At 42.0% G+C, this 27093-nt stretch overlaps 1 protein-coding gene across 5 annotated transcripts; it reads left to right on the forward strand.

Moving 5' to 3' along the window:
- Positions 1-2627: 2627 nt before the first annotated feature.
- On the forward strand, positions 2628-25688 carry LOC114566419 (pecanex-like protein 3). Of its 5 annotated transcripts, none has more exons than XM_028594857.1 (36): positions 2628-2992; positions 3986-4473; positions 5474-5682; positions 5784-5889; positions 6160-6199; positions 6383-6478; positions 6753-8498; positions 11569-11698; positions 12037-12206; positions 12565-12622; positions 12742-12907; positions 12990-13147; positions 13378-13531; positions 14125-14157; positions 14281-14452; positions 14743-14853; positions 15001-15092; positions 15198-15307; positions 15778-15883; positions 15997-16089; positions 16205-16355; positions 17023-17167; positions 17574-17751; positions 17994-18102; positions 18209-18338; positions 18449-18507; positions 18609-18824; positions 19976-20229; positions 21111-21341; positions 21492-21595; positions 21689-21836; positions 21926-22156; positions 22385-22659; positions 22751-22920; positions 23950-24356; positions 25024-25688. In XM_028594857.1, exons 2-36 carry the CDS (start codon positions 4321-4323, stop codon positions 25171-25173), a joined length of 6861 nt encoding a protein of 2286 aa, XP_028450658.1. In that variant the 5' UTR covers positions 2628-2992; positions 3986-4320; the 3' UTR covers positions 25174-25688. The 5 variants fall into 5 exon arrangements, with proteins under 5 accessions (XP_028450658.1, XP_028450657.1, XP_028450656.1 ...); XM_028594856.1 differs by having other exon boundaries at positions 2628-2952; XM_028594855.1 differs by having other exon boundaries at positions 2628-4473.
- Positions 25689-27093: the final 1405 nt, after the last annotated feature.

Consider the following 27093-nt stretch of genomic DNA (forward strand, 5'->3'; position numbering starts at 1 on the left):
TTACTCTTGCCCGTAGCAAGACACCAGTCAAGTTTGAAATCCATCGGACTAACAGTTCTAAAGGTATGCGTATAACACACACACAGACGTTCCTGCAATTTATAGATAGATAGATGTGGGCGTCTAGCAGACAGTGTGTTAACAAAAGACGGTACCACATTGCATTGTGGGAAGTAAAGGAGCCAGTGTTTTGGGAGCAGTGCTTGACCCATATTAGGGCACTAGAAAGTCAAATTTACCAAAGTTCAAATTGCTGGAGAACTCCTTTCATATGTAGAGCAAATCTAGATACTGTAATGATAGTTACGTATTGTAACTCCAGATTCTATGACTATAGGCATAGCCCTCTAAGAATAGCAACAGCTCTTAGAGGGCAAAGCCATATACGAAATAGAACTATATTAAACCTCAGCCATCACAGAGTGACATACCATACCAATAATGAAGTTGACAGTATCAGTCTATAGCACATGAATCCGTTTTTTCACAAGTGCTTGTGGTCTAGTATATGTTACATTAGTATCGTATGTATTCATTACAGCAGAAATTGTGTGAAATGCACAATACATCACGGCACAATGTCTAATTATTTAAAAGCATTGATGTAATTTTATTAGTCCTGTCTTCTGGATTGCTTTGTCTCCTGACTTGCTGATTATTTCCAGTTAAAAAAGAGCATTCTGCATAACATCTTCAACCATCTTTTGGATAATCTGTATGCTTGTCAGCAGGAACACGTGTTGTGTTGTTTGACTACCCCCTACTGAGAACACAAGGAACTGTAAGATGGAGAGAAAGGTTAACTTCAGGTCCACATCACTGAGCACCAGAGTGATGTGATATATGGGTTTTAGTTGCCCTCACTAATGCAGCCATCATTTATTATGTTAGAACAGATGAGTTTTGTCACAAAAGACAATAATTTAGAGAGATTACATTTCAAACCAGCAGGGCCACCCTTCCCATTAGCCTGTGTGTGCTGAGAGTGATGTGGAACAATCCTGTGGGCTATGTGAGGTGTGGTGTCAGTGCAGGTCTAGTGTAGTCTGATCTATGCTGACATTGGGTATCAAGGAGGGTGCTTGCACCCATTGCTGAGATGTCACAAGCCTAATTCAACAAAACAGCTATGACAAGAGAAGCCCAGATGACGACCGGTATGTCACATCCACTCTGACCTACCTCTGTTTCCTTAACATCCAAGGTTTCTTTCACACTGTAAGTATTTTCCCTATAGTTAATCCTTGTTTCTGAGCTTATGTTTTACTAAACACTGCTATTTCTAAAAAGAATATAGTCTACTTTAGGTTCAAGGTTGTTACAAACTAAAATACATTGTTGGGTCTAAGTTAAAAATGTGGCATTGGTGAGCTGTAACTAAGTAAATTTTCTCTAAAATTGTACTTAAGTACTGTCCTTAAGTACAATTTTGAGGTACTTGTAATTTACTTGAGTATTTCTGTTTTTTTTTGCTTAGATTTCACTATTTTTCCAGAGGGAATTGTGCTTTTTACTCACCTAGACATTTATTTGACAGCTATAGTTACTTTCCAGATTCAGATTGTTAATAAATATAAATCTAACTCATAAATTATGATATATTGATAGAAAAAGCTATCCAGCATACACATTTGAAATTAGCCCCACCTAACTGTACAACTGTAATGCTTTAATAATTATTATCCAGTGATATTATATATCTTTCTTTTTCATCATGAGAATTTTTACTTTTTGTACTTTAACGTATATTTTGATGAAAACTTGTTTACTTTTCTTATCCATCAGCAACTCCAGGTTGGATATCTCATCCTGGATGTTGACAGGTGCGCCACTTGCCCATCCTCTGAGGTCCGCAACTTTGGTGTAATCCTAAACTCCACCCTCTCTTTCCATATTCACATCAAATCTATCACCAAATCCACCTTTTTTCATCTTAAAAACATTTCTAGACACCGGCCATCACTCTCTGACTCCTTGGCAGAAACCCTCATACATGCTTCAATTACCTCCCGTTTGGACTGCTGCAATGGAGTCCTGTCTGGGGTCCCCAGCAAAACCCTAGACAGGCTCCAGTATGTCCAAAACTCTGCCGCCAGGGTCCTCAGCCACATCAAGACCTGGCAGCCCTCATCCACCTTCACTGGCTCCCAATTAAATCCTGCATCAAATATCAAATCCTCCTTCTCACCTACAAATCCCTCCATGCCCTGACCCCACTGTACCTCCTCCATCCATACACTCCTTAGATGCTGCCCAGCTCTCCATTCCCCTGTTCATTTGGAGACAGAGCCTTTAGTGTTGCAGCCCCATCCCTCTGGAACAACCTCCCTGCAGACATTCGAAATGCTACATCCCTGGACATTTAAAAAAAACTCCTTGTTTACCACAGCCTACAACCTCTCTTAATATAGCCACTGTAATTCTGTAAAGTGTCCTTGGGTTTCATGAAAGGCGTTATATAAATAAAGGTTATTATTATTATTATTATTATTATTATTATTATTATTATTTTGAAATATAAGAGAAAACTACCTTCCCCATGACGTCAGTTTATACGGCCAATCAGCACCATGGGAACCTCTCTCTCCCTCGCTTGATCGCTCTTTGTGCGTGCGTGCATGCGTACGTCCGTGCGTGTGTGTCAACTAGTTGTTAGCTAGCGCTAGCTACCCAGTTAGCTAGCTCGTTGAAACATTTTAACATAGGCACCGTTCATGCCAAGAAACAGCTGTTGTTCATCATGAGAGAGGACCTCCACTCCCGCTGTATGTCTGTCAACCTTTAAAGACAAAGAAGATGGGGGACTTTGAGAGAACAATGATAAGTTAGCCAACAGTTTTTGGACAGGCGATTGCCTTGCTTGCTAGCATCCTGAGAAGGAAAGCTCTGAGATTTTGCAAGGACTGGATGCGGAAGGAGGATATGAGGCAAGCTGGACAACTAATGCTAATTGTAAGCTCTGCTGGGATCCAACTGTGGAAAACATTTCACTGTGAGCACAATTATCAAGCTAACATTAGCTAATGACTGGCAACTAACATCCACCTAGCTAGCGATCAGCGGTTAAGCTGTTGTAGGCTGGAGGTACATTTAACGTTCCCAGCTAACGATGGGGACATAAACGTTACCCAGGTTCAAATAATGCTGGTATATGCGGCCTAGCATTAGCCGGTAACTAGCGTCAATAGTAGTGTCTAATGATGTTTAGCTAATGTTTGTCAGCCAGTTTGCAGTAATGAACTGCTGCTATCGATTATGTTTTTATATTTACCGAGGTGATTGAAAGCGGTGCTGGTTAAACAGGTCGAATTGTAATGATCATAAATGCATATTCGTTAGCTAGGCTAAATTGTCTGCTAGCTTGCTAATGTCAATCAGAAAACTTGATCTAGCTGGCACAGTAATGGCCTTGAAATGAAAATAGTGTGTGTTAGCTCTGTCATCCTGTCTGAAATCTGATAGATACATCAACTATGTAATGTACATCAATTTACAAGCTTTACACTCATTTTAATCATTGTAACGTGAGTGTGTGCCAGTGTCTGTGCTTTTAGTGATCAGTCAAAAATTCCCCAACTCATCGTTAGTAGCTGGTCAAATGATCATTAATGTGTGATCTAGGTTAGAAGTTATGAATGATAAATGATTTTGACTCAACACAAATAGTCTCATTTATTTTGTGCTAAATTAATTCAAGATCAGCTGTAAATCAAGAGGAAACTATATAGTTTCATAATCATCATGTGGAATTTAAGGAAGTACTAAAGATAAAACTAGAGACTAACTAGAAAAGACCCTTTAAGGTACTTTTCTCCATAATTTATATGTACATCTGGACAGCTGACAGATTTATAATACATTTAAACTTATTTTGTGATTTACAGTGTAATTTCATGAATGGATTGCTCAGCCCCCTCCCCATTTAATGCAATGTTTAATATGTAGCTACATATGAGAAACAAACCAGTTTTGATCTTTCTTACAGATGAATGTTTTTTCATACATTCAGTGGGTTACCAATGTGCCAAAAAGTCACCTTCTTGATTACCAAACAAGGATTAGGCTAGAGTGTGGCGACGTTGGTGCAGGGAGAGAGCACATACTGGCACAAGAATATGCAAGGACTCTTAACCTTAACTGAGGTGTGCATATCCAAGACACAGAACTATTGTCCTTAATGACACAGTCTTGGTTAACCTGCCATCCCCAATGGAAGTGCCATCGTAGACACAAGATACTGTGGCTCGAACTGCTGCACAGTTTTATGAGCTACAGCCTCGGAGGAAGCATTTCAGCTTTTGGTTGAACTTGAAGGTGGAGATGGGTTCCCAAGCTCTTCAGATATTGCGGCAGGGTGTGTGGGCTTCACTCACAGGAGGCTGGTATGTGGACCCACATCAGAGCACGTTCTCCAACTGCTTCCACCTCTACCTTTGGATATTTCTCCTGGCCTTCCCCTTTCTACTGTACATGGTAAGCACGTTTTCACAGCAGGTTGATTGCATGTTTACCAAAAATACATGAAGGAACTGCTAAACTCAGGCACACATCCTTATAAACAATTTTTACACAATACATGGTTGACACATAGCATTAACTCGTATTTAGTTTTCTAAGAATGCACACTGTATGAGAGACTACACAAACATTCAAAATTAAAGGCCTTTTCCAATACTGCAGCATGTGCATAATTAGCTGGCATTTAAAAAAAAAACTTAACACATTTGATATTTTTTTGTTGCCATTATTTGTATGAGCTGTGTTAACATTCAGCAACACAAGTGGTCAGACAATCAGACGGGTTTGAAACAATTCCCCAGTTTACCCCGGTCATTAGAAGTGAAAATGAAAGGGAATGCATCAAATGTGCATTTTAATCCTCCGTTGTGATTGTAAAATGGTGTGCATGTAAAACAGCACTAAGTGAGGCAGGAGGAGGTCATAAAAAGTTGGAACAGTGAAGTCTGCAAGATCTTATGTACAGTACATTCACAACTGACAGTGTGCGTAATAACTTCAACATTTGCCTCCTAGTTCAGTGTTTTACAATGTGGGAGAACTGTGGATTTGTTTAAAATCGGCCTGAACATATGTGGTTGCCCTGTGCACTCCATTGTGTTGAATAGGAATGGACACATCTTCATAAATAACTTAAAAAAAAAAAAAAAAAAAAAAAAAAAAAAAATAACCTTTAATTGTATTAGTACATAATCATAAGAACATTTGAATGTCTAAATGTAGTGAACACATCATTATTTTATAGTTGTCTATAAGCTTCCTAGTTGAAATGAGCAATGGGAATTTGCTTTCATTAGTACGTAGCACTATGTTTAGTTTGAGCTCTTTTCTGGGATTTACAGTTTGCCAGCCATTGTCAAATAATTCCTGGCACTCACTCCTTGAAGTGGACTGCGTTGTCTCATTTTTGAATTAAGTCTGAGTTGCTGTCATTGTGTTTTTCACTCCCTCTCAGGCTCTTCCTCCTAGCTTGGTGGTTGCAGGCGTGTACTCTGCTGTAGTGGCAGTCTTTTTCACGGCCATTAAGGTGGTGAACTATCGGCTTCATACTATGTTCGACCTTGGGGAGATTGTAGAGAAGAAGCAGGCCTCACTCACAGCCGATGCTGCAAAGACTGACGAACGAGATGAAGGTTCAGGTGCCCATGATGGGAATCAGCACAGGTAAGAAGATTTTCTGACCAATTTTGGAGAACAGTTATGAAATCACAATGCTGTGACATGCTTAATCCTTTTAATTTGCTTTATGTGTAACTTCTCCACAGGGATAGTCATGTTGGTGTAGAGATGACTGTGTTTCGGAAGGTCAACTCAACACCCCCGGTGCGCTGTAGCTCCCAGCACTCTCTGTTTGGATTGAACCAGGTGTCGGTGAGGATTACCATATTTTATAAAAGCATGCAGTCTTCATTCTTCTCCCTCCATCATTTCTCTAATTCTACTTGTTAGAAAATGTTTAATTCCTACATTTCCTACATCAAGTATGCCTCAAACAGTCATTTAGAACATTTTGAGTTCCCCTGCCAGTCTGCTGGGCAAAGGTTTTCATAAGATCCAATGTTGTCATGGCCTTGTTGACATATATTAATATGGGTTAACCATTTTAATGCACTAACTGTTATTGTTTTTCAAATTGTTCAGGAGTTCTTGCCCCAGATGGAGGATACAGGAGGCACTAAGGGTAAGTATCGTAATTCTGTGTTTTTATAATGCATACCAGAATTTATTTTAAACAGTGGTATACAATGTACAATCTTGAGTCTTACACTGTCCTTTCACAATTAAATGTAAGCGTCAGATCACTGTGAGTTTAGCCTGTGTTGAATATGCATGTTTTTCAGTGACCTCTTTCCTTTTACCTCAGATATCAAAGAGCTAATGCGGGAACAAGGAAACAATAATGTGATTGTTAGGTCAGCTCACCGGGAGATCCTACGCCAGAGGTCCCAGGACACCATTAGTAAGTCTTCAACTATTCAGTGACCAGAAACCAGCATCCTACACGGAACACTGTCTAATCCTGCCTGTATGGAAATGAGGCACGCTCAGGAGACCAGGCTATAAGCATACCAATACTGTAGACATTCTATTGTAGGCATGGCTCTTACTACTATCCATCAGGATGAATGTTAGTGCATGCATCCAAATTTATAATACTGTTATAGCTTTCCAAAATGCATTTTAATCTGATTTTGGTGCATTTTAATCTGAATTTGGTCTGTTTTACTGTACAGGGGCTCCCAGTGTGGTTCAGTCCTGCATTGCTGCTGCTCTGGGAGGAGATTTCCCACGTCTCATGGGAGTATCTGGAATGACAGCTGGATTTGGAGAACCTGGAGACTGCTTGTCTATCCCCCCTTCACCCTCCAGTCAAGAAGATGGAGGCGAGAAAGAACAGTTCCAGAAAGTGGAGGAGTTACCAGAAAAACTTTCTCAACAGAGTCCTGAGGACAATGGGTTGGGGGCTTATTCTTCCCTTGGCCCCTCTGCTGAATCTGAGAGCTTGGGGGATACTCCTCTTAGCCCCCTTATAAAGAGCAGCTTAAGTGAGGAGCTGAGTGAAAATCTCCTTGGTTTGGGCCTTGACCCTGTGGCTTTTGCACCTGGGACTGAGCACCCAGGCAGCCGCAGTGGGGTAGCACTAGCTGCCGGATCTACGGACAGCTGTTTCAGTGCAGGTGGAGCCACCACAGACCGTGAGACGCTGAGCACGGTTAGCAGTTACCGCAGTGAAAAAACTGATTCCACTCAGCTGGAAAGTCCTTCATTCAGCCAGCCCCGGCCTGCAGATGGACAGGCTTCTGCCTCAGCATCACTGATAGGCTCCAACATCCCCAAGCCCTCAGAGGATCCAGCAGGACAGGGTGGCAGTGATACTGACAACCTGTCAGACAGTGTGCTACTGCGCTCCCCTTCCAAAGAATTCTCCCTCAGCCAGGGCCTAGACAGGACACTTGTTGAAGGAGAGGATTTGTCCCCCGTACTCTGTGATATTGCACAGCCCCGTCCTCTCCAGAACTCTTCCCCTTCAAGTAGTGGCAACTCAGAGGTTTGCGATTTAGACAGAAATGTCCCAGTTCCTCCTCTACCCCCACCTCGGCAGGCCAATTCAGTGCCCTCAGGGCTGGCCCTGGGTCTTGTGTGTTCTGAGCCTGCTTTGCCGATATCCTCTACCCCCTTTTTACTCTCTGACCAGCATGCGCTGCAAGCCCAGCAGGTTGTGCGCCCTAAAGACTTAAAGCTGCTGCGGGCCAGCGGCAGTAGTGTAGGACACCGGCCAGGCCGAAGGAAAGCTCCACGAAGGCGAGCTGGAGCAGGAAGCAGTAGTTTTGACTGTGGCTCTTACAGGCGTCACCACAATCATAGACAGCACAGAGATTACATCCCTGTGCGTAGCCGACTGGGCGCCAAGGCTTACAGTGAAAGTTTGTTTGAGGATTCCAGCGACGAGGACGATGGCAGTGACATGAGCGCCGGTTCTAGCCTGGGCTCTCAGCGCAGGTACAGCTCGGATGATGACGACGACGATGATGACTCAAGTTCCTCTACCTCCTGCTATTCCCCGGACCTCGCTAACACTGGTATTACATCCCCGCTTCCCCCTGCTGCTCAACTGCCCACTCCAAGGGAAGGGGATTTACCTGAAACTGCTGGCCCCTCACATTCTCGTGCTGCTCAGCGCTCTTCTAGCACTGCTAGTGCTAAGACTCATGCAAGAGTGCTAAGTATGGATGGGGCAGGTGGAGGCCAGAGCAACACAGCGGCTTTGCCTTCTACTCTGCTTACAATGCCCTCCACCTCCACCCCTGCACCTCGCACTCTCACCATCTCGAAGTCTGATCTTGAAGCCCGCACCATGCATACTGAAGGCTTCCCTGGAACTCATCATCATAGGCTGGATTCTCTTGGAGGCTCTTGGACTGGCAACCAGATGGGCTGGAGGGCAGAAGAGCTGGTTGAAGAGGGAGCTGTGGGAGGAGGTGAGTTGGCGTAACCTTAGAATCGGTGTCCATACGGTGTGTTTTTGTTCTATAACTTCCTAGTTTTTGGTGCATGGGATGGCAGAATCCTGATATGAAGCCGTGAAGTTGTGAGGCATCTTGAGAAAAAAAGATTCTGGCTGATATTGTTGACTGGAAATCATTTATTTTCCATAATACAATATTACAATATTTTGATTTTGTCTACAACAAATTAATACCAAAGAAAGTACGTCCCTTATCTCTTGCCCTGTAACAAAAAACCCAAAAAGGGTTGACCATAACAACTTCAGCTTTAAGTTGGTGGTGATTTTATAGCCTGTATCTAGTGATAAAGCGGAACATGACATTAGTACATGAAATTAAATTGGAAGACATACATTTGAAAAACAAGTTCAACTTTCACAGTTTTTTTAATTTATTTAACACAAATCAAGTGGTGGCAACGAAAGCGAGATCAAACATTTCCTTTAACATCACAACAAACATGTGTTGTGAGACAGTGGTAGTAGTAGGGACTAGTGGATTTAATGCAAGATGCCTGAAAGTCTAAACAGCGTTTAATGACAAGCAGCCTTATAGTTATAGGCTGGAAGTTTTAAATGCCTCGCTGTATAAACAAAAATATTTAAATGGTGACAACCTTGAGAGGTGGGCCGTCTTTGGCAGACGGAGGGTGTTGCGTTGCTTAAGACTGGTGCTGCTCCGTAAGCTTTGTATGTTGAAATGGAGCATGTGCAGATACTGGATTTAATGTAAAAAAAAGAAAAGCACAGTTCTTTTCTCTTTTTGTCTTGGCCTTACCACTGATCTAAAGGCAGGAGAAATACAACCAGCTAAGGGGTTGCTTTGCCCGCAACACAGTACAGGTTGCTTTTCATCCCGAACATCCCCTTAAACCTTACCACTGTGCTAGACTCTACCAGGAGATGGCATTGCTCTGGGCAATGTTGCCTTTGTGGTAATCCAAGGAAAGCATCATGAAGGAAGTTGTTCCATGAACTATGACTTCTCCTGAGTGCCTGTCCTTCAAGAGTTGGCACAACCCTAATTTAAACACCTATTGGCTTGTTTGACAAACATTTGTTTGTTGTGGAACAAACGGACTTTGCCCTGTATGCCTCTGTTGTTTTCGCTGTTGTAACACTTGTAATAATAATAATACCAAACTTAACATATCTTGACTTTTAAAGGTGTATTCTAAGTGCTTTTCTGACAGTTATAATAATAAATATATACCGATTAAAAAGTGAGTAAATAAGATAATTGGAAAAAAGCTGCGATAGAAACTGAGGACAAAAAAAAGATTATGAAATATCATGAAGCATCGTGTTACAGTATCCAGCCTCAGATTACAAAGACATTATCCCCCCTTGACTTCAGCCTTGACCATAGTACAGTCAAAAGGACCTTTCCAAGATACAGTAGATAAAGGAAGTTACAGGAAACTTAATTTTTCTTCCATATCTCTATGTATGAATACATAAAATAGATTATATCTGATACAGCTACCTGGGGACTGTAAGTACCAGATACTTCAACGGTGCATCCACTTTAATTATCACTTTAAGCACAGACCGACAGGGCAGAAACTAATTAATCTGCAGTGACTGTGTTGACAAAATATCAGCCTCATATTTGCAGACGGGTGGCTAGCTGACGTTAGCTGAACACTGAATAAAGTAGAATCCACACACTGTTCACTTGACTTCCACAGCTTCATATCCCATTGCCAGAGATAATATCTCTTTAGGAAACACAAACTGAGGGCTTCAGTGTGCAGACTCTTTTTCAAGTCTATCCCTCTTATATATTCAATCTCTAAATACGCTACGAGACAGCCAGATTCAGCTAACCATCCTGAGTCCCGTCAGTCGTGACTCAAGGCAGCTAATATAGCCAGCTATCCTCTAACTTAGGTTATTTTTAGCTTAAAGTAATCTTTTTGTATATGTTGAAATTACTCGATTTCCACAACATAGACATTTTACACATCACGCAGCCCTAACTAAACTACTTAACAAGAAACGCATAACATTTAGCACAGAAGTACTACTTAATAAAAAGAAAATGCCACGATGTTAATAAAGGATCAAATAGGGTAATGAATGAGTCCAAAATGATAGAAGGGTCAGGATCCAGGAGAATCAAACCAAAATCTAAATGTGCTGAAATAACCACATCCAATTTCATTATAAATTATTACAAATATTAGACCAATCAAATCACTCTAACCAAAACTGGACTATTTTTAGATTGATCACATCAAAGTTTATGTATTCATGTCAGGGTTTCCAGCAGTGTATTTTAGTGTGTACAACTCTACTAATGTCAGATGAAATGAATACACTTTGATGAAAAATAATGTTAAGCTTTAAGGACAGTGTCACCCACCACCTCCACTAACTAAAGCTAAAGTTATTTAGGGCCGGATACCGAATTCGATACTTTTTAGGCACCGACCGCATTGCCTCTAAAGTATCGAGTATCGAAAAATGCCTTGTCATTCAATACCTAAGGAGTAAATCTCATCAGCATCAGTGAGCCAATCAGCGTGCAGCATGCTTCTACACAGATCTAATGATGTCTGTGATTGGCTGTCTGACGTCACAGGTTGTAGAGACACACAGGAAAAGCTCTGTGTTACAGAGACTGGGCTCACATAGGAGCTGAAAAATAAGTAATTAACGTAAACTAAAGTTATTTGGCTAATGTATTATAACTTCTAATTACTTGAGGAAATCACTGATGTAGCTTATTCTTTTATGCTACAGATGACCAACATTATGTGTCATTAAGCAATATTGTTTACCATGAACATGGACTCAGTGGGGGTTGCCATGCCTGGATGAATGTAGAGGAATCAGAGTTTTATTAATATTTAAGCTTTATTCAGTTAATACATACAATTCTACAATGTTTCATCAATGAGTCATTCAGGATACTTGTTTGGCAACGTCTGCTTTGCATAACTACCTTCTAAATGCAAAAGTTACAACGGCAAAAGTAAAATTCAATAATGGGCTATTGTTAGATTCCTTGCATTGATGTAACTGATAACCCTTTCCAGCCTTGGCTTCAGAGGATGGGGACAAACACGACTCAGTCAGCAGTGTTAAGAGGACCCAGGCCATCCGCAGGAGACACAATGCTGGGAGCAACCCTACACCGCCCCCTTCCACCATGGGATCCCCTCCCAGGTTAGTTGATTTAGCAGACCTGAGAGAGGGTTATAGTTACTGCTTTGCCTTAACTGTGCCTTTATTTGCCCCAATTTCTACCAAGTCTGTAGTAGTCAAAACAAGTCAGCAAGTTTACAGTTGATGGATGTAAGAATTAGTAATTCTAATTAAATTTGCGACTGTGTGGAAATATTCCTGGGGATTTAACATAACATTTATATTCTAAGCAAGTTTTGGAGTCGTGAATGATAAAATACTAATTGAGGGAACGTGCCAGCCTCAGCAAGACTGATAGAAATAAAAATGTAAGGCTAATGTTAGACGTTAGAGTTATTCAACACGTTTTGTTCCTGTAGCCTTCAGGACCTGCAGCGGGCTCGGACCTCTTCTCATTCGCGGACCCGCACACTTCCCTCAGCCTTACAGTTCGCCTCCTCACTCCTACTGCCCCGCAGTGGCATCCATGAGGCCTCCACCTTCGACGACACATCAGAGGGGGCAGTGCACTATTTCTATGATGAGAGTGGTGAGTCAGTGGCATTTAGGGTGCAGTTCAACATTTTGGGAAATGAGCTTATTCGGTTTCATGTTGAGAGTTAAATGAGAAGAATAATACCGCTATCATGTCTGTCCTTGTTAAATATAAAGGAAACTGTTAGCTTAGATTAATGACGGGACACAGGTGGAAACCGCTTCTTTTCTATTTCCATCAAGTTTGCCTCTTCCCCCTATGTTTATAGGTTGTTCTGTTATGTGTTGAGTTTATGCTATTAAATAAAGTTCAAAAAGTGGGGAGAACACACAAATGTATCAGTTGTTATTGCTACAAATGTGTCTGGAATATTCCTTGTTGTCATTTCAGCTTTCTGTCTTTTGTGTAACAGGAGTAAAGAGGTCCTACACGTTTGGACCTGGTGGAGGTGGTTATGAGGATCCAGTTCAGTAAGTTCTAAAGTTTTTATTACCAGGTTGCCTTTTTTCAAGACTATGAGAGTTAATTTGCTTTTTAAAAAGTCATGACTAAAAGCTACAATTAATGCCATATTATTCCATGCTTGCAGGGAAAGGGAAAGGGAAAGGGAAAGAGAAAGGGAAAGGCAGTCCCAGTCGTCGAGCTTCACCTCCACTGAGGTCCAGGAAGGGGCCCCAGTACTGTCCATGCTTCAGCCGAGACCTGTGGTTCTACAGGGCATGCAGGTGCGCAGGGTGCCTCTGGAAATGCCTGAGGTTAGCAGTCTTTGATGTTCGATGTGGCAGATTATTTCAGGTAGAATGTCATGTAAATAATAATGTGTCCCCTCATCTCTAGTTTGATCTGGATCACGAGTCTCTACAAGAGTCCCAGGAAAACACGCTGATGATTGAGGAGAAAGCCAAACCCAAACAGTACTATCGTTTTTGGGTTCTTCCCGGAAAGTGGCTGAGGGTTCGATATGATCGACTGGCTCTTCTGGCCTTATTGGACAGGTACGCCAGACTGTTGGAGTAGAGGAAAGATTCAGTTTGGTCCCTTGTTCTCCAAGACAATGCATAGCTTATTTGAATCATGTAACTTGTTGCATATCCAGTAGTTATCATTTCAAGGTAATTATCGTAATCAAATACAGTGAAATTTATGTAGAAAGCAGTGAAATAGTTGGGTCAAAACATTTTTAATAAATTGTCAAAATATTGATTTCTTTGCATTCTGTTGCCAGGAACCGCCGTGTGGGAGAGAATGTGTTTGCTGTGGTGCTGGCCAGTCTGGTGGCCTTCCTGGGGTTCCTACTGCTGCTCCAGGGCTTTTTCAGGGACATCTGGGTTTTCCAGTTCTGCCTAGTCATTGCTAGCTGCCAGTACTCTTTACTGAAGGTACCTTACCGCTTGAGTTGGATACCTTATCTGTGGATTTTATTAGCAAAATGAATCTCATCTTATTTTTACTTTTTATATATATATATATATATATATATATATATATATATACACATATACACACACACACACACACACACACACACAGAAGTAAACGCAATGACGGCAACGTTTTTATTTTTATAGCAAGATGGCTTCATCCCCAAAAACATTGCCCAAAAAGGCAGTGTTTGTTCTTGTAATTCTTTGATTAAAAGGAATGAACCCATTGATGGCTGTGAAGATGACAGAAGTCAATGTGGTATGTCTCTTTTGCCGTGAAGTTGAGTTTTATTTGTATCACAGCACAGCCTCCCTCAAGACTACAGAAGCCACAAAATGTAAAACGTTGCTCCAATCTTTTTAAGCGATTCGTAGTTAAAAATCTGGTTTAATCAGTATAGTGTCTACCCAGCTGTATACAATATAATGTATGCATCAAATTATCCTGTGTGTGTTGTCTCCATCTGTCAGTGTGGCTTCTGTTTGTTTTATTATGCAAACTGTATGTGAAACCAATGAAGCTTAAATTCCCTGCCTCTTTTTTTCAGAGTGTGCAACCAGATGCAGCTTCTCCCATGCACGTGAGTACTGGTTACACCTTTTTATATGCTAAAATGTACTTAAAGCACAAACGAAAACAAGAAATGTCACCTTGTTATTGTAGTGTAATTGTGGCTCGCCTTTTTGTTGTTGTTATTTAACAGGGCCATAACTGGATCATTGTGTACAGTCGGCCGGTCTACTTCTGCTTATGCTGTGTGATGATCTGGATCTTTGACCTATCTGGACGCTCTGGCAGCCTGCAACCCTTCTCTCTCTATGGTGTCACCTTCTTCTCTGCACATTTCCTGCTCTTTATCAGGGATATGCTCATTGGTTAGTTTTTATACACAACTCTTTACATCACTATATTGCTAGGTGTCCAGGTCACTGCTCCCACTAAGATTGTTATTACATTGGCATTGTAAATATGTATAATTAGAGTGGTAATTTAGAGAATAGCCATACAATACATGTTCATTATACCACTACTAAAACGTTCCACAAAGTTTTAAACCCAACAGAATTTTGTTCAGGTTTCAAGTTAATAGATTCAGTCGTTTTGTGTGTCTGCTTTATTTGATTTTTATGGCTTTTTAACATTATTTTCTTTTTTGGCCCAACAGTATTTGCCTTGTGTTTCCCGGTCATTTTCCTGTTTGGGTTGCTACCTCAGGTCAACACTTTTGTGATGTGTCTGCTGGAGCAGATCGACATGCACATTTTTGGTGGAACTGGTAAGAACGTGTTTATATTGACAGGATGATGGTGTAATACCTTGTCAGGAAATTAGAGAAATGTTACAGGAGCTTAAGACTAGCGGTTTAGAAACTGAACATTTGTGTTTCGGTTCTTCCTGATCTTCCCTCTGTCTTTTTCCTCAGCTACTACCAGCCCCCTCTCATCTCTGTTCAGCCTCATACGCAGCGTGTTGGTGGCTGCTCTGCTGTATGGATTTTGCCTCGGTGCTATCAATGTAGGTGGAACAGAGACACACTTTTTCAGTTTCAGACATTCTGATCAGAGTAGGAATTGATGCGGACAGTCTTAAATTTGAAGTTGTTTTATTTGTTTTCATTAGGCACCGTGGGGGGATGCCCATGTGCCAGTACTCTTCTCTGTGTTTTGTGGCCTACTCCTGGCTTTATCCTACCACCTCAGTCGCCAAAGCAGCGACCCCACCATCCTGTGGTCAGTATTTTGTTTTGCATTGTCAATAATGGCCTTAGATATCATTTTTAAGTTTTTGTTTTTGACATCCATGATAGATTACCAGTTAACAATTTTAACAATTACATGTAGCCGTGACGTGTCAATGAGCACACCTGAAGAAGCTACATGCTCAAACATGGAATGCATTTTCTTAGTGTCAAACCAGTTTTTGTTTTAATAAATGTTGCCCCTTCATTTTGAAGTAGTGTCTCATGGCTTGTCTACACAGGAGGTGTTTCAACTGAGTTTTTCAGTCATTTTACGCATGTATCTACACTGATTATATAATGGGCTCTGAGCGCTGCCAGAACACGAGGACCTACGCACAAAAGTGTGCCTGCTGACAAGCTGCTTTCACTACGCAGCCAGTGTAAACTTTGATGTTACACCTGAGCTTTTTGTTACATTTCTCACGATTCCTTCTTGTATGTTTTTACCTCTTACATCAGGTCACTGGTCCGGTCTAAATTATTCCCAGAGTTGGAGAACAGGACACCAGAAGAACCCCCTGTGGAGATCAAGGACCCTCTTCCTGAGAAGCTGCGTAACTCTGTGGTAAAGATTGCCGCTCAATTTCCTGCACAGACTGTAATGGGACGGTTTCACGTTTGATTTCAAAGTGTCAGTCTTTTTTTACATTCTTGTGCCTTCTGACTGTCTCTCTGTAGAAAGAGATTCTTCATTCAGACCTCGTCATGTGTCCCCTCATGGCTGTGATTACCTTCGCCATCAGTGCCAGCACCGTTTTCATCGCTCTTCAAGTTAGTTGGAGCAGAGTTTATGATCCTAATCTTACAACATATTTATCATTTTAGTGGAAAAATGTCCTTGTCTGTGTGAATTTTAATGTTCCTCTTTTTTGCTCTTGATCCACAGCCTGCTCTTAGCTTAGTGTTGTACATCCTGGCCGGAGTTGTAGGTTTCATTACACATTATCTCCTGCCTCAGCTCCGCAAGCAGCTGCCATGGTTCTGCCTGGCTCACCCTGTGCTCCGCTCCAGAGAGTACAGTCAGTTTGAAGTCCGAGGTGAGTGTCTGATTGCTCTTTTATCCTCGTTCGCATTCACATTCTGTACACAGAAAGAAATGTGGGGAAGTATCTTAAACGTATAAGAAGAAGACCTACTATATGAACAACTGGAACATTATAAGTATCCCCACTGGAAATAGCTGCATGGAGTAAATAAAAAAACAGTAAGATTTGTTGTTGAACTGAGTGCAACAGCACCAAATAAGTAGTTTAATTTATTTCAACAACAATTACACAGCTGCATATTTCCAATATCACTGACAGACCACTCAACAAATCAACACTCAACAACATTGATGGTACTTAAGTAGCTGAATTCAAACTAAAAGAACTACAATAGAGATTAGATTGATTTGATCTCAAGGCGTTTTTGTCAGTGTAAAATAACTTCACACTGCATACATGATGAAGCAGCTGCCTCCTCCTGTACACCTTCCTTCCAGGCATCATATGTTGATCTATTTCAAGTATTTGAAGTACTAGGGCTGTCAGAAATAGTACACCATACCACCCATTGTATAAACATCTTGTAAAACATTTTTCAGTCGGATTTATTTGACAGCTGTGAAAAGCTTTAGGGGGAACATGAGGGGAAAAGCTTGTGTTTAGACTGTGGAGCTCCTCAACAAGTGTGTAAGATCATTTTGCTTTCTGTTTGCCCCAGATGCTGCTCAATTGATGTGGTTTGAGAAGCTGTATGCATGGCTTCAGTGTGTGGAGAAATATTTCATCTATCCGGCTGTGGTGCTTAACTCCCTAACGACAGAAGCTCGTACTGTGGGCCAGAACCATAAAGAGCTGGACATCTAGTAAGCCTTACATCATTGTGTCTCCAAACTATTTCACATCCATACATTATATTGTTTTCCAATTCCGTTCCCCAGGGATATGTGCCATTAGTTGTGTGTTGGAACCATAGAACATAAAATGAATAGACACACTGAACCACCCCCAGATGTATTGCTTCCTGCAGGTTGTGCTTAGTAGCACGAGATACATAAAATATATTCTGTTGTCTCCCTTTTATACCCTCTTCAACTTTTAGACCAGTTTGTATATTAGTCAATGTAATGGTGAATACATTTTCAGTTGAACTGTAGCACATGTAGCCGCTTGAAGATCTTTTGTCATTCCTTACTTTATGGTTTTTGCCGTTATGTCAATATGTGTCACTCATTTTCGTCTCTCCGTCTTTTCCTCGACCCCCCCCACCAGCAGCCGAGCTCTCTTCATTTCAGTAGCAGGCATGAAGTTGCTGCGGACGTCCTTCTGTGCCCCCTCGCAGCAGTACGTCACGCTGTGCTTCACCACACTCTTCTTCCACTTTGACTATCCACACTTCTCAGAGACCTTCCTAATCGACTACTACTTCATGTCCATTCTCTTCAGCAAGGTCAGGATGCACACACCCTGTCATCTCAGAATTTTGATCACAAACATAATACAATTATTTTATTTTATTCTACTCTAGTAGCAGTTTATTGTGCAACAGCTTAATGTTAACGAGTAACACCCAGCTGAGAAGCAAAATTGTACTGCCCTCCCTGGTTGAAAGACACATAGTGTGTCTGTGTTGTGAATAGAGTTGTCAGTGTTTTTTTTTTTTAATGTTTTTGTCCTTTTTTGAATTCTTAGATGTGGGATCTGCTGTACAAGCTACGCTTTGTGTTGACTTACATTGCCCCCTGGCAGATCACCTGGGGCTCAGCCTTCCACGCCTTCGCTCAACCCTTTGCTGTGCCCCGTATCCTTCAGTTTCTTTTGATTTTTTATGTCAATAATTATGAAGTGTCCACTTTACTGTATAGTACAGTCTAAAACAGAGATATCCTTAACTCATGTTACTTCAGACTCTGCTGTGCTTTTTGTTCAGGCCATCTTTTCTGCCATCTTTTCCACCCCTCTCAATCCTGTCCTGGGCAGTGCTGTGTTTGTCACCTCGTACACCAGACCTGTAAAATTCTGGGAGAGAGACTACAAGTATGTTTCTTGAAAAAAAGAATCAAATGTGAAATCACATTTCATAAAGTCCAAATATACAGTATAAAGTGTTTTCCTTCAGTTCTAATGCTAGTTTGTCGTGTTTGCAGCACCAAGCGCGTCGATCATTCCAACACCAGACTTGCCACTCAGTTAGACCGCAACCCAGGTATGCCATAACACTCTTCTTACAATCAAATGATGTCTTTTTAACGCATATTTATTTTTGTTCTGTTGCTATGGTGATGGTCTTTTTCTCTGCCCTTAAAGGTGCTGATGACAACAATCTGAACTCTATTTTCTACGAGCACCTGACGCGCTCTCTGCAGCACAGCCTGTGTGGAGACCTGCTGCTCGGCCGCTGGGGCAACTACACCACAGGCGACTGCTTCATCCTTGCCTCCGACTACCTCAACGCTCTGGTGCACATCATCGAGATCGGCAACGGCCTGGTCACCTTCCAGCTGAGGGGTCTCGAGTTCAGAGGTCAGCAGCAAGGGACGATGGGGGCTCACAATATGTGTAGCTTGTAGAATGAGCTCAGTTAGTTGTTTACCTGCTGTTTTGAACACGTCTCTTGGGTCAAGAGTTGTCACACAATAGTATTTATTTATAGAGATAAGGCTGTTGCACAGTAGGTCAGTCAATAGTGTAAAATGTGGCAGCTGACAAGGTCAAGCTACTGTGCACCATGAAAAATATGGCTATCTAACATAACACCTCCGTATTTTATATTTATGCCTCGGCACCACCGATGGCAATGACCTGAGGCATTATGTTTTCGGGATATCCGTCGGTCCGTCCGCAATGTCTTAGGAAAGAAAAGTTTTTTACACTCATTGTAAAATTTCACACACATGTCTAATAGGATACAATGATGGACAGTGATGGAATTGTATATGTTAAAGTTCAACTTCACAGTGACATCATGATGTTGTGCAAAAATGCTTTTCTGGCCATTATTCATAACTTGATTGTGATCAAGTTTGGTCGGATACTGAATTGGGTGCCCACCTTGAAACTGTGGTGATTTTATAGATCTTCTTTGCTGCCGGGTTGAAGATGTGTGTGAAGCATCCATGTTTCGCCAATTATATTCTTAAGTCTTCACTACATATAATATTATTATTATTATTATTATTATTATTATTATTATTATATATGAGTCTGGACAGACATGAATCTAAACTGCAACTTGACTGGTTGGCAGAGGCATACAACTGCAAGGCGGTAATTCTAGTTATTTGATAATGTACTTTTTGTGCCTTTTTTTTTTTTTTTTTTTTTTTTAGTAAATTTAAAAGCTTCATGGCTGTGGGTATTTTAAGGTTGTTCAAGAAAGATAGATGTGGTGTTGATGTTGTGCATCACTCTCTTAAGACGTCACTTGACAATAAAGCATGGCTTTATAATCTAAAATAAAAAAAATCTGAGTTCTTTTTAAAATAGTTATTTTGATGTGTATGCAGGCACAGAGGATGTTTATTCTTGTAGTCTTCCAGTCAAATAATGGAAAAATATTCTAATTCATTTAAAATGTAAATTTACTTTGCCGAATGTTGCAGAGATTGATACTTTACAAGTATATACAGGAAAGCTCTTTGCTTATGCAGCTTATCTGCATCACATCTGTCCAGGTACCTACTGTCAGCAGAGGGAGGTCGAGGCCATCACAGAGGGGGTAGAAGAGGATGAGGGCTGCTGTTGCTGTGAACCTGGTCACCTTCCCCACATGTTGTCATTCAATGCTGCCTTTGGACAGCGCTGGCTGGCCTGGGAGGTGGCCGCCACCAAGTACGTACTAGAGGGCTACAGCATCAGTGACAACAATGCAGCCTCCATGTTGCAAGTATTTGACCTTCGTAAGATCCTCATCACATACTATGTTAAGGTAAGCCATTGATCAAGAGAGTTCTTCTTTTTGCTTTGTTATCTTATATAGGGTTTCAGCGGGGTATTAAAAGTCTCTACAATTTCAAAATCAAAATTTGAGTCCTTAAAAAGTCTTAAATTTGCTAAAGTATTGTGTTCGTGGTCTTAAATCGTTTTAAACAGGTCTTACATTTTCCTACGTCAATGTAACGCTACCTCTAACTCTCATTGAAGTGTTCCGCAGCTCTTTGGATTGTCTTTTTTTTTTTTTTTTTTTTTTCTGTGGTGTTGTAGTTCTTTCTGTCGTTAGCCCAAATATAATTTGCTGTATTACGACTACAAATGAGACCAACATGCAACCTATATTGCAACCAATCTAGACACCAGTCCTATAATGCCAATGAGGAAATCGGAGAATTGTTTCAGACAGTGTTTCAGGACTCTGACATCTGACTTTGTTTTTGATGTCGTGATATAGGTTTTAAATTGAATTCATAATGGTCTTAAAATGTCTTAAATTTGACTTGGTTAAACCCTGTTATATCATGCTTCTTGCAAACACTTGACATGGTTGGCATGCCTCTACTTTTTAGCTGCTGGAGATACAAAACTGTATTTTATAAGATTACTTTTCTATAGGTCTACACTTTGTCTAGAAATGTCTGTTTAATATAATTTTTATTAAATAATTTCCTGTTCACATTGCTTTTGCATATACTGAAGGCCTGATTGAGTTCAGACCGGGGTATGACCATTCACAGTAGGACTGAACAATAAGTTTTCTATTTTGAAGATCCAATAGCAATGTAAAATGTGCACACACGTTGCATCCAAGCCTTGTACTGAAATGATAACTGAAATTGAAACCTCTAACCTTGATGTGTTTGTTCCCTTCATCAGAGCATCATCTACTATGTGAGTCGATCTTCTAAGATGGAGGAGTGGCTGACTAATGAGACAATACAGGAGGCTCTACGGCCTTGTCTCGGGCCTAACTACGTAGACAGTGACCCCACCTTCAACCTGAACATCGATGAGGACTATGACCACAGGGCCTCCGGCATTACCCCCTCCTCATTCTGCATGGTTTACCTAGACTGGATTCAGTATTGCAACAGCAGGCGTCAAACGGTTAGACTCTCATTCACAATAGAATCCCACAATTTTAACTTGTGATCAGAATACACATTTAAAACGTAATCCTGGTACAACCGGAGTAGTATTTGTGAACAAAAAAGTACACTATTTTACCATTTGTCCAACTTCTCCATTGTGTTGTAGCCGGTGACTTGTGAAAGAGATTCTCCACTTGTCACCCTCTGTTTTGGGCTGTGTATCCTGGGAAGACGAGCTCTGGGCACCGCCTCCCACAGCATGTCTGCAAGGTAAGGCATACTACCCTCTCTCTCACTGTGGTTATTACCACCTGTCACTACCCAGTATGCAACTGTTGTTGTTGTTGTTTATCTGTTCGACAGCTTGGAGCCATTTCTCTATGGCCTCCATGCACTCTTCAAGGGAGACTTTCGCATCACGTCTCCCAGGGATGAATGGGTGTTTGCAGATATGGACCTGCTGAACAGAGTTGTGGCACCAGGAGTGCGGATGTCCCTCAAATTACATCAGGTAGAGGAAGAAGAAAACTAGCCCTGGGGTTAGAATGACTGTTTATAATCCCTGAACTGAGACCAACCCTGTATTCTGCATTTCCTCAGGACCACTTCACATCTCCAGATGAGTATGAGGATCCTATGGTTCTGTATGACGCCATCACTGCCAATGAGGAGAAGATGTTGATATCTCACGAGGGTGACCCCGTGTGGCGCAGCGCCATTCTAGCAAACATGCCTTCACTGCTGGCACTGCGCCACATCATGGATGACGGCAGCGACGAGTACAAGATCATCATGCTTAACAAGAGGTTCCTCAGCTTCAGAGTCATCAAGGTTACAGCTCTTACTCTTTTATTACTTGGAGTCTTGTTATCTCTGGCTTGTTTAATTAACTATTGCTGTATGGGTTTGTTGGTTATTTAATCCTATTTTTTATGAAATTCAGTTGCTTTATGTACAGGATTTTTTTTCCCAGCCCTGAACCAGATAAGGGCTGTGTTGTTTATATTCAGCCTGTCCTCCCCTGCACTCCGCTGACCTCCTTCTGCTGCGCCCCTACAGGTGAACAGAGAGTGTGTGCGTGGGCTGTGGGCGGGCCAACAGCAGGAGCTGGTTTTTCTGCGCAACCGTAACCCAGAGCGTGGTAGCATTCAAAACGCCAAACAGGCCCTGAGAAATATGATTAACTCCTCATGCGACCAGCCGATCGGCTACCCCATCTACGTGTCCCCCCTCACCACCTCATACGCCGGGGGGCACAGCCAGCTCCGGTCAGTGTGGGGAGGCCCTGTCAGCCCACACAACATTTACACCTGGCTCATCAGTAGCTGGGACAGGTACATGGTTTGAACTTCACGTGACACAAGTCTTTTGGAGACAGTGAGGCTAGTGTGAACAATCGTAAATCTAATGTATGTCCCTCTGCAGGTTACAGAAAGGTTGTGGTGCTGGCTGCAACAGCGGAGGAAACATTGAGGACTCAGACTGTGGAGGCGGCTCCACCTCCATCTCCACCAACCCAGCCGTTCACACCACCCAGAGTACACCTGCCTCCAGCCTTCCCCAGCCGCACATCACCACTGTCCAGCCCTTCATGGGTAAGACCTGAAACCAAGCACTGATGTTGTTGTTATAACAGGATTTCTGTGGGGTCTTAAAAAAAAAAAAAAAAAAAAAAAAAAGTCTACAATTTCAAAATCTAAATTTGGAGCGGGAGATTGGTTGGAGAATTGGCGCAGCGGGTGCGGTATTACATTCACTTTATCGCACTGTTGTGACGAAAAGAGAGTTGAGCCACAAGGCAAAGCTCTCGATCTACCGGTCAGTTTTCGTTCCTACTCTCACCTATGGTCATGAAGGCTGGGTCATGACCGAAAGAACGAGATCCAGGGTACAAGCTGCCAAAATGGGTTTCCTCAGGAGGGTGGCTGGCGTCTCCCTTAGAGATAGGGTGAGAAGCTCAGTCCGTGAGGAGCTCGGAGTAGAGCTGCTGCTCCTTTGCGTCAAAAGGAGCCAGTTGAGGTGGTTTGGGCATCTGGTAAGGATGTCCCCTGGGTGCCTCCCTAGGGAGGTGTTCCAGGCACGTCCAGCTGGGAGGAGGCCTCAGGGAAGACCCAGGACTAGGTGGAGGGATTATATCTCCAACCTGGCCTAGGAACACCTCGGGATCCCCCAGTCAGAGCTGGTTAATGTTAGCCTAGAAATCTAGAAGTTTGGGGTACCCAGTCCTTTAATGCCAATGAGAAAATTGGGGAATTGTTTCAGACAATGTCTCTGGACTGTGACGTCTGACATTGTTTTTTTCTGATGTGGTGATAAAGGTCTTAAATTTTGTCCATAATGGTCTTAAAAAGTCTTCCATTTTGTATTTGGTGAAACCTTTATAAACCAATATAGTAACAAAGTTATTATAGATTGCTAAAATAGTTAAACTGTTCTGTTCTTCCGTTGTTTTACCCTGATGTCGTTCATACATTCAACAATGCTTGCTTCTGGTCAAAACGTTCAGCTGGCCAGTCACATGGTGTAAATATATCAGGAGCAGTTCTTGCCTTATAGTAATTTAGACCTTTTTTTTTTAATTAAGTAAAAATGACTAAATGAAATGTTTTTTCCTGCCATTTCAGGTACAGACAACCCTGTAGGTCCAACCCAGAGCTGGCCTCACCACCCCCAACCTCTCCCATTAGCTCTGCTTAGCCAATCAGAGGGCAGGATGGAGGCAGGACTGCTCACAACCCTTCAGCGGACATCCTCCATCCAGGGGCTCCTGTGCCAGCAGCTGTCCAGCTCCCAGCTTTCCTTTAGCAGCCCTGTGGCTCCTCCTCCTCTGCAAGGCCCAGAGCGCTTCTGCCCAGCGAGCCTCCTGGAGAACTCGGGGCACAGAGCAGGCCAGCGGGCTGGCCTCGGCCAGGGAGGCGGACTACACTATGAGAGCCACTTTGGCAAGTGGAGTTTTTCAGGCAGGAAGGGCTTTAACGGAACAGCTGCAGTGGAGGGGGAAGGAATAACCGTACAGACCATACGCACACAGGTGAGTAGGCTGCTGGTCTTTTAGTGTTCACTCATGTGTAACTTTAGTTGTTCAGCCCATAGCCAAATAAATCAATTTCAATAAAACATTAGGCAATAGGGAAAATAATTATTAGTTTTGTGTTATTAACCATACCTGCAAACTAGTCGCTTTTGGTCAAAAATCGCCGTTTTGAATGGGAAAATGTCACCTTTTTCAGCCTTTCGGAGTTTGCAGGTATGTATTAACAGAATTTTGAGTTCTTTTTAAATACAGACTAGGACAGTAACCAACATAATGAATATCATACCTACCTACTGAATTTATATTGCATGCTTTATTTAGAGAAATTGACTGATTCATGACTCAAACTGCAAGAGTGTAGGTTTATTATAGCGGTTAGTGAATAGTTCTTGCAGTTGAGGAACACAAACAGGAAGTTGGTCAGAACTATGCACTAACGCTTTGTCGAATTATGATCAAAATTGCTCAGCAATTGTTAATTTGATAAGCAACATTAGGCAGGCTTTTCATTTCCTGTTTGGTTAGTGGAGGCTGAAAGATGTTGGTGATAAATATATACCTAAATCAACTTGAATGTTTTCGTGCTTCTGAAAAATTGAAAGTCATGTTTTTTAGTGGAATGCTGATTTTCTTGGCTGAACTTTTTTTTCTTTAAATTTTACAGCCTACTCCTGCACCCCTACAAGAGGCCATTCTGACACAAGATCCTCTGGGAGCCACTCAGACGATGGATCCCACTCTGCTGACTGCAGGGGACCCCCCCACCCCCCGAGAGGAATCCACAGAGCTGCCTTTACTTGAGCACCTGCGCTGAGTATGCACTGGGAGACCCCGAGTGACATGCTGTGCAGTGAAAGCACACCGCGGTCGAATCTGGACCGGGCCTGGCCCGTCCAGACCAGACTCATTCCACCTTCTGGACTCATTCCATCAACCTTAACCTCTTACAGCCCACTGCAATACTGGACGGATTTGGTTATTTACACATCACCCTTCTCCTTCTCAGCCAAAGGAGTTAAACATCTGATAGCATGCTGAACTGATGCACGTCAGATCATGAAATGATTTCAGCCAACCTGGTTTTTCCAAAGTCAGCTTTCATCATGACTTGGGATGATATACTCGTTCTTATCTTTGTTTTCTGACAAAGGCAGGTGTCTCTATGGACAACCTTTTGGTTGTAACAGTAGTGACAGGCCAGAAAGGCCAGTGCAATTATAAGGGATGTTTTGCTTGAGGATTTATTATTTTTCTATACTGGAGAATAGGGGATTGCCTCAGACTTTGGCATCTGCAGCAGCAGTTTTTATTTGCATAACCAATAAAAAAGAAAAAAAAAACAGCTCCTACAGTATGTTGCTGTATGTGCAGGTGAAGGATATATGGAAACCATGATAAGCCTTGTTTTGTTTTTCCCCATTTTACCAACCTCACCGGACCTACAGTTGCGCGTCAAACAATATTTAACAGTATATTGACCAATTTCAGGAGCCTCCCCTTCTACTCCTTCCCTGCACATTATACATATTCAACAAGAAAAAAAACACACCCCACCAAAACGTCATCTTTGTCCTCTGGCCTATTTCCTACAGAGGTGCCTGACAACATCAACACTCAACAGTTCTGTCTTGAAGCAAGTTTCAGGGGGCGGGGGGGATGCCCCTTCCATCCCAGCCAACACGTGGTGCTTTAACTGCTAGTTTACAGTCTATTTAGGCCTGGAAACAAGTCCTGAATCTGACTAGCAACACAGTGATGTGGGTTGACTTCAGACAGAGCTGGTGTCCATTGATCAGGATCAAGCGGAGGGTGATTCCAATCTGTGAAAATTGTGTTGATCACAGACCTACAAACTGGAAGTGTTAGGAACTTAAAGCCTTTTTGTTTGGGTGGAATGTCTTTTTTTCTTACTTGAAGAATAGGTGCACCAAGTTTGTTTTCTTTGGATGACCGATCAATGACACCCTCTCTGATCAGATCCACTCAGCTCATGACTTTCTCAAATAAAGGGACCCAGGCTGCTTTGTGTGGGGAGCTCGGTTTTCTTTGCCTGCAGTATGGCCCCTCCCGTTACTATACTACTGCTTCTGCATCTCCTGCTACTACTAATATACCCACTACTACTGCTGTTTCTACAGTCAAATCCAGCGTTTTAGTTGGAAATAAACCAAGTTGAATAAATACTGAAAGCAAAGGTGGAATATTTATTTGATTAATATTGTCTTACAGATATCTTTAACAGGGTTTGTCAATATGGTGTGATGATGTAACGAATTGGAAATCTGCCTTCTGTCAACTGTACCCCCACCCCTCCCTCAATTTGTTTGGTGTCATCACATTTGTATCATCTCACCAATGGCTGTTTTTTAAGTCTCTAATATAACTGGAAGTATTCCTGAGAAGTCACTTTAAGTTGGTTTCTTTCCCACTCCTGCACTCTTTGTTCCACCACTGTGAGAAGCAAATTAAAACACTGATTGAGGTTTGAAGTAGATCACGCAAAAAGAAGCTGGCAGTCCGACCAAATGCGGCCCCAAATGTGTCTTTGTCTCCACGTGTTGCTGAAATAACCTTGCGCTACAGCATCAAGTGTTGACAGAAGACTTGCCTGGTATGCTATTTTTCTCACCAAAGTCTATCTTAGAAGCGGTATTCCCCTTTAGGAAACTTGAAAGGAGGCCAGCGTTCTCAGGGTCTATAATGGGAAAGAAATTGACTTTTTCTGCAGGAAGAC

The sequence above is a fragment of the Perca flavescens genome, chromosome 13 (genome assembly GCF_004354835.1).
Source record: "Perca flavescens isolate YP-PL-M2 chromosome 13, PFLA_1.0, whole genome shotgun sequence".
In the NCBI taxonomy this organism is placed as follows: Eukaryota; Metazoa; Chordata; class Actinopteri; order Perciformes; family Percidae; genus Perca; species Perca flavescens.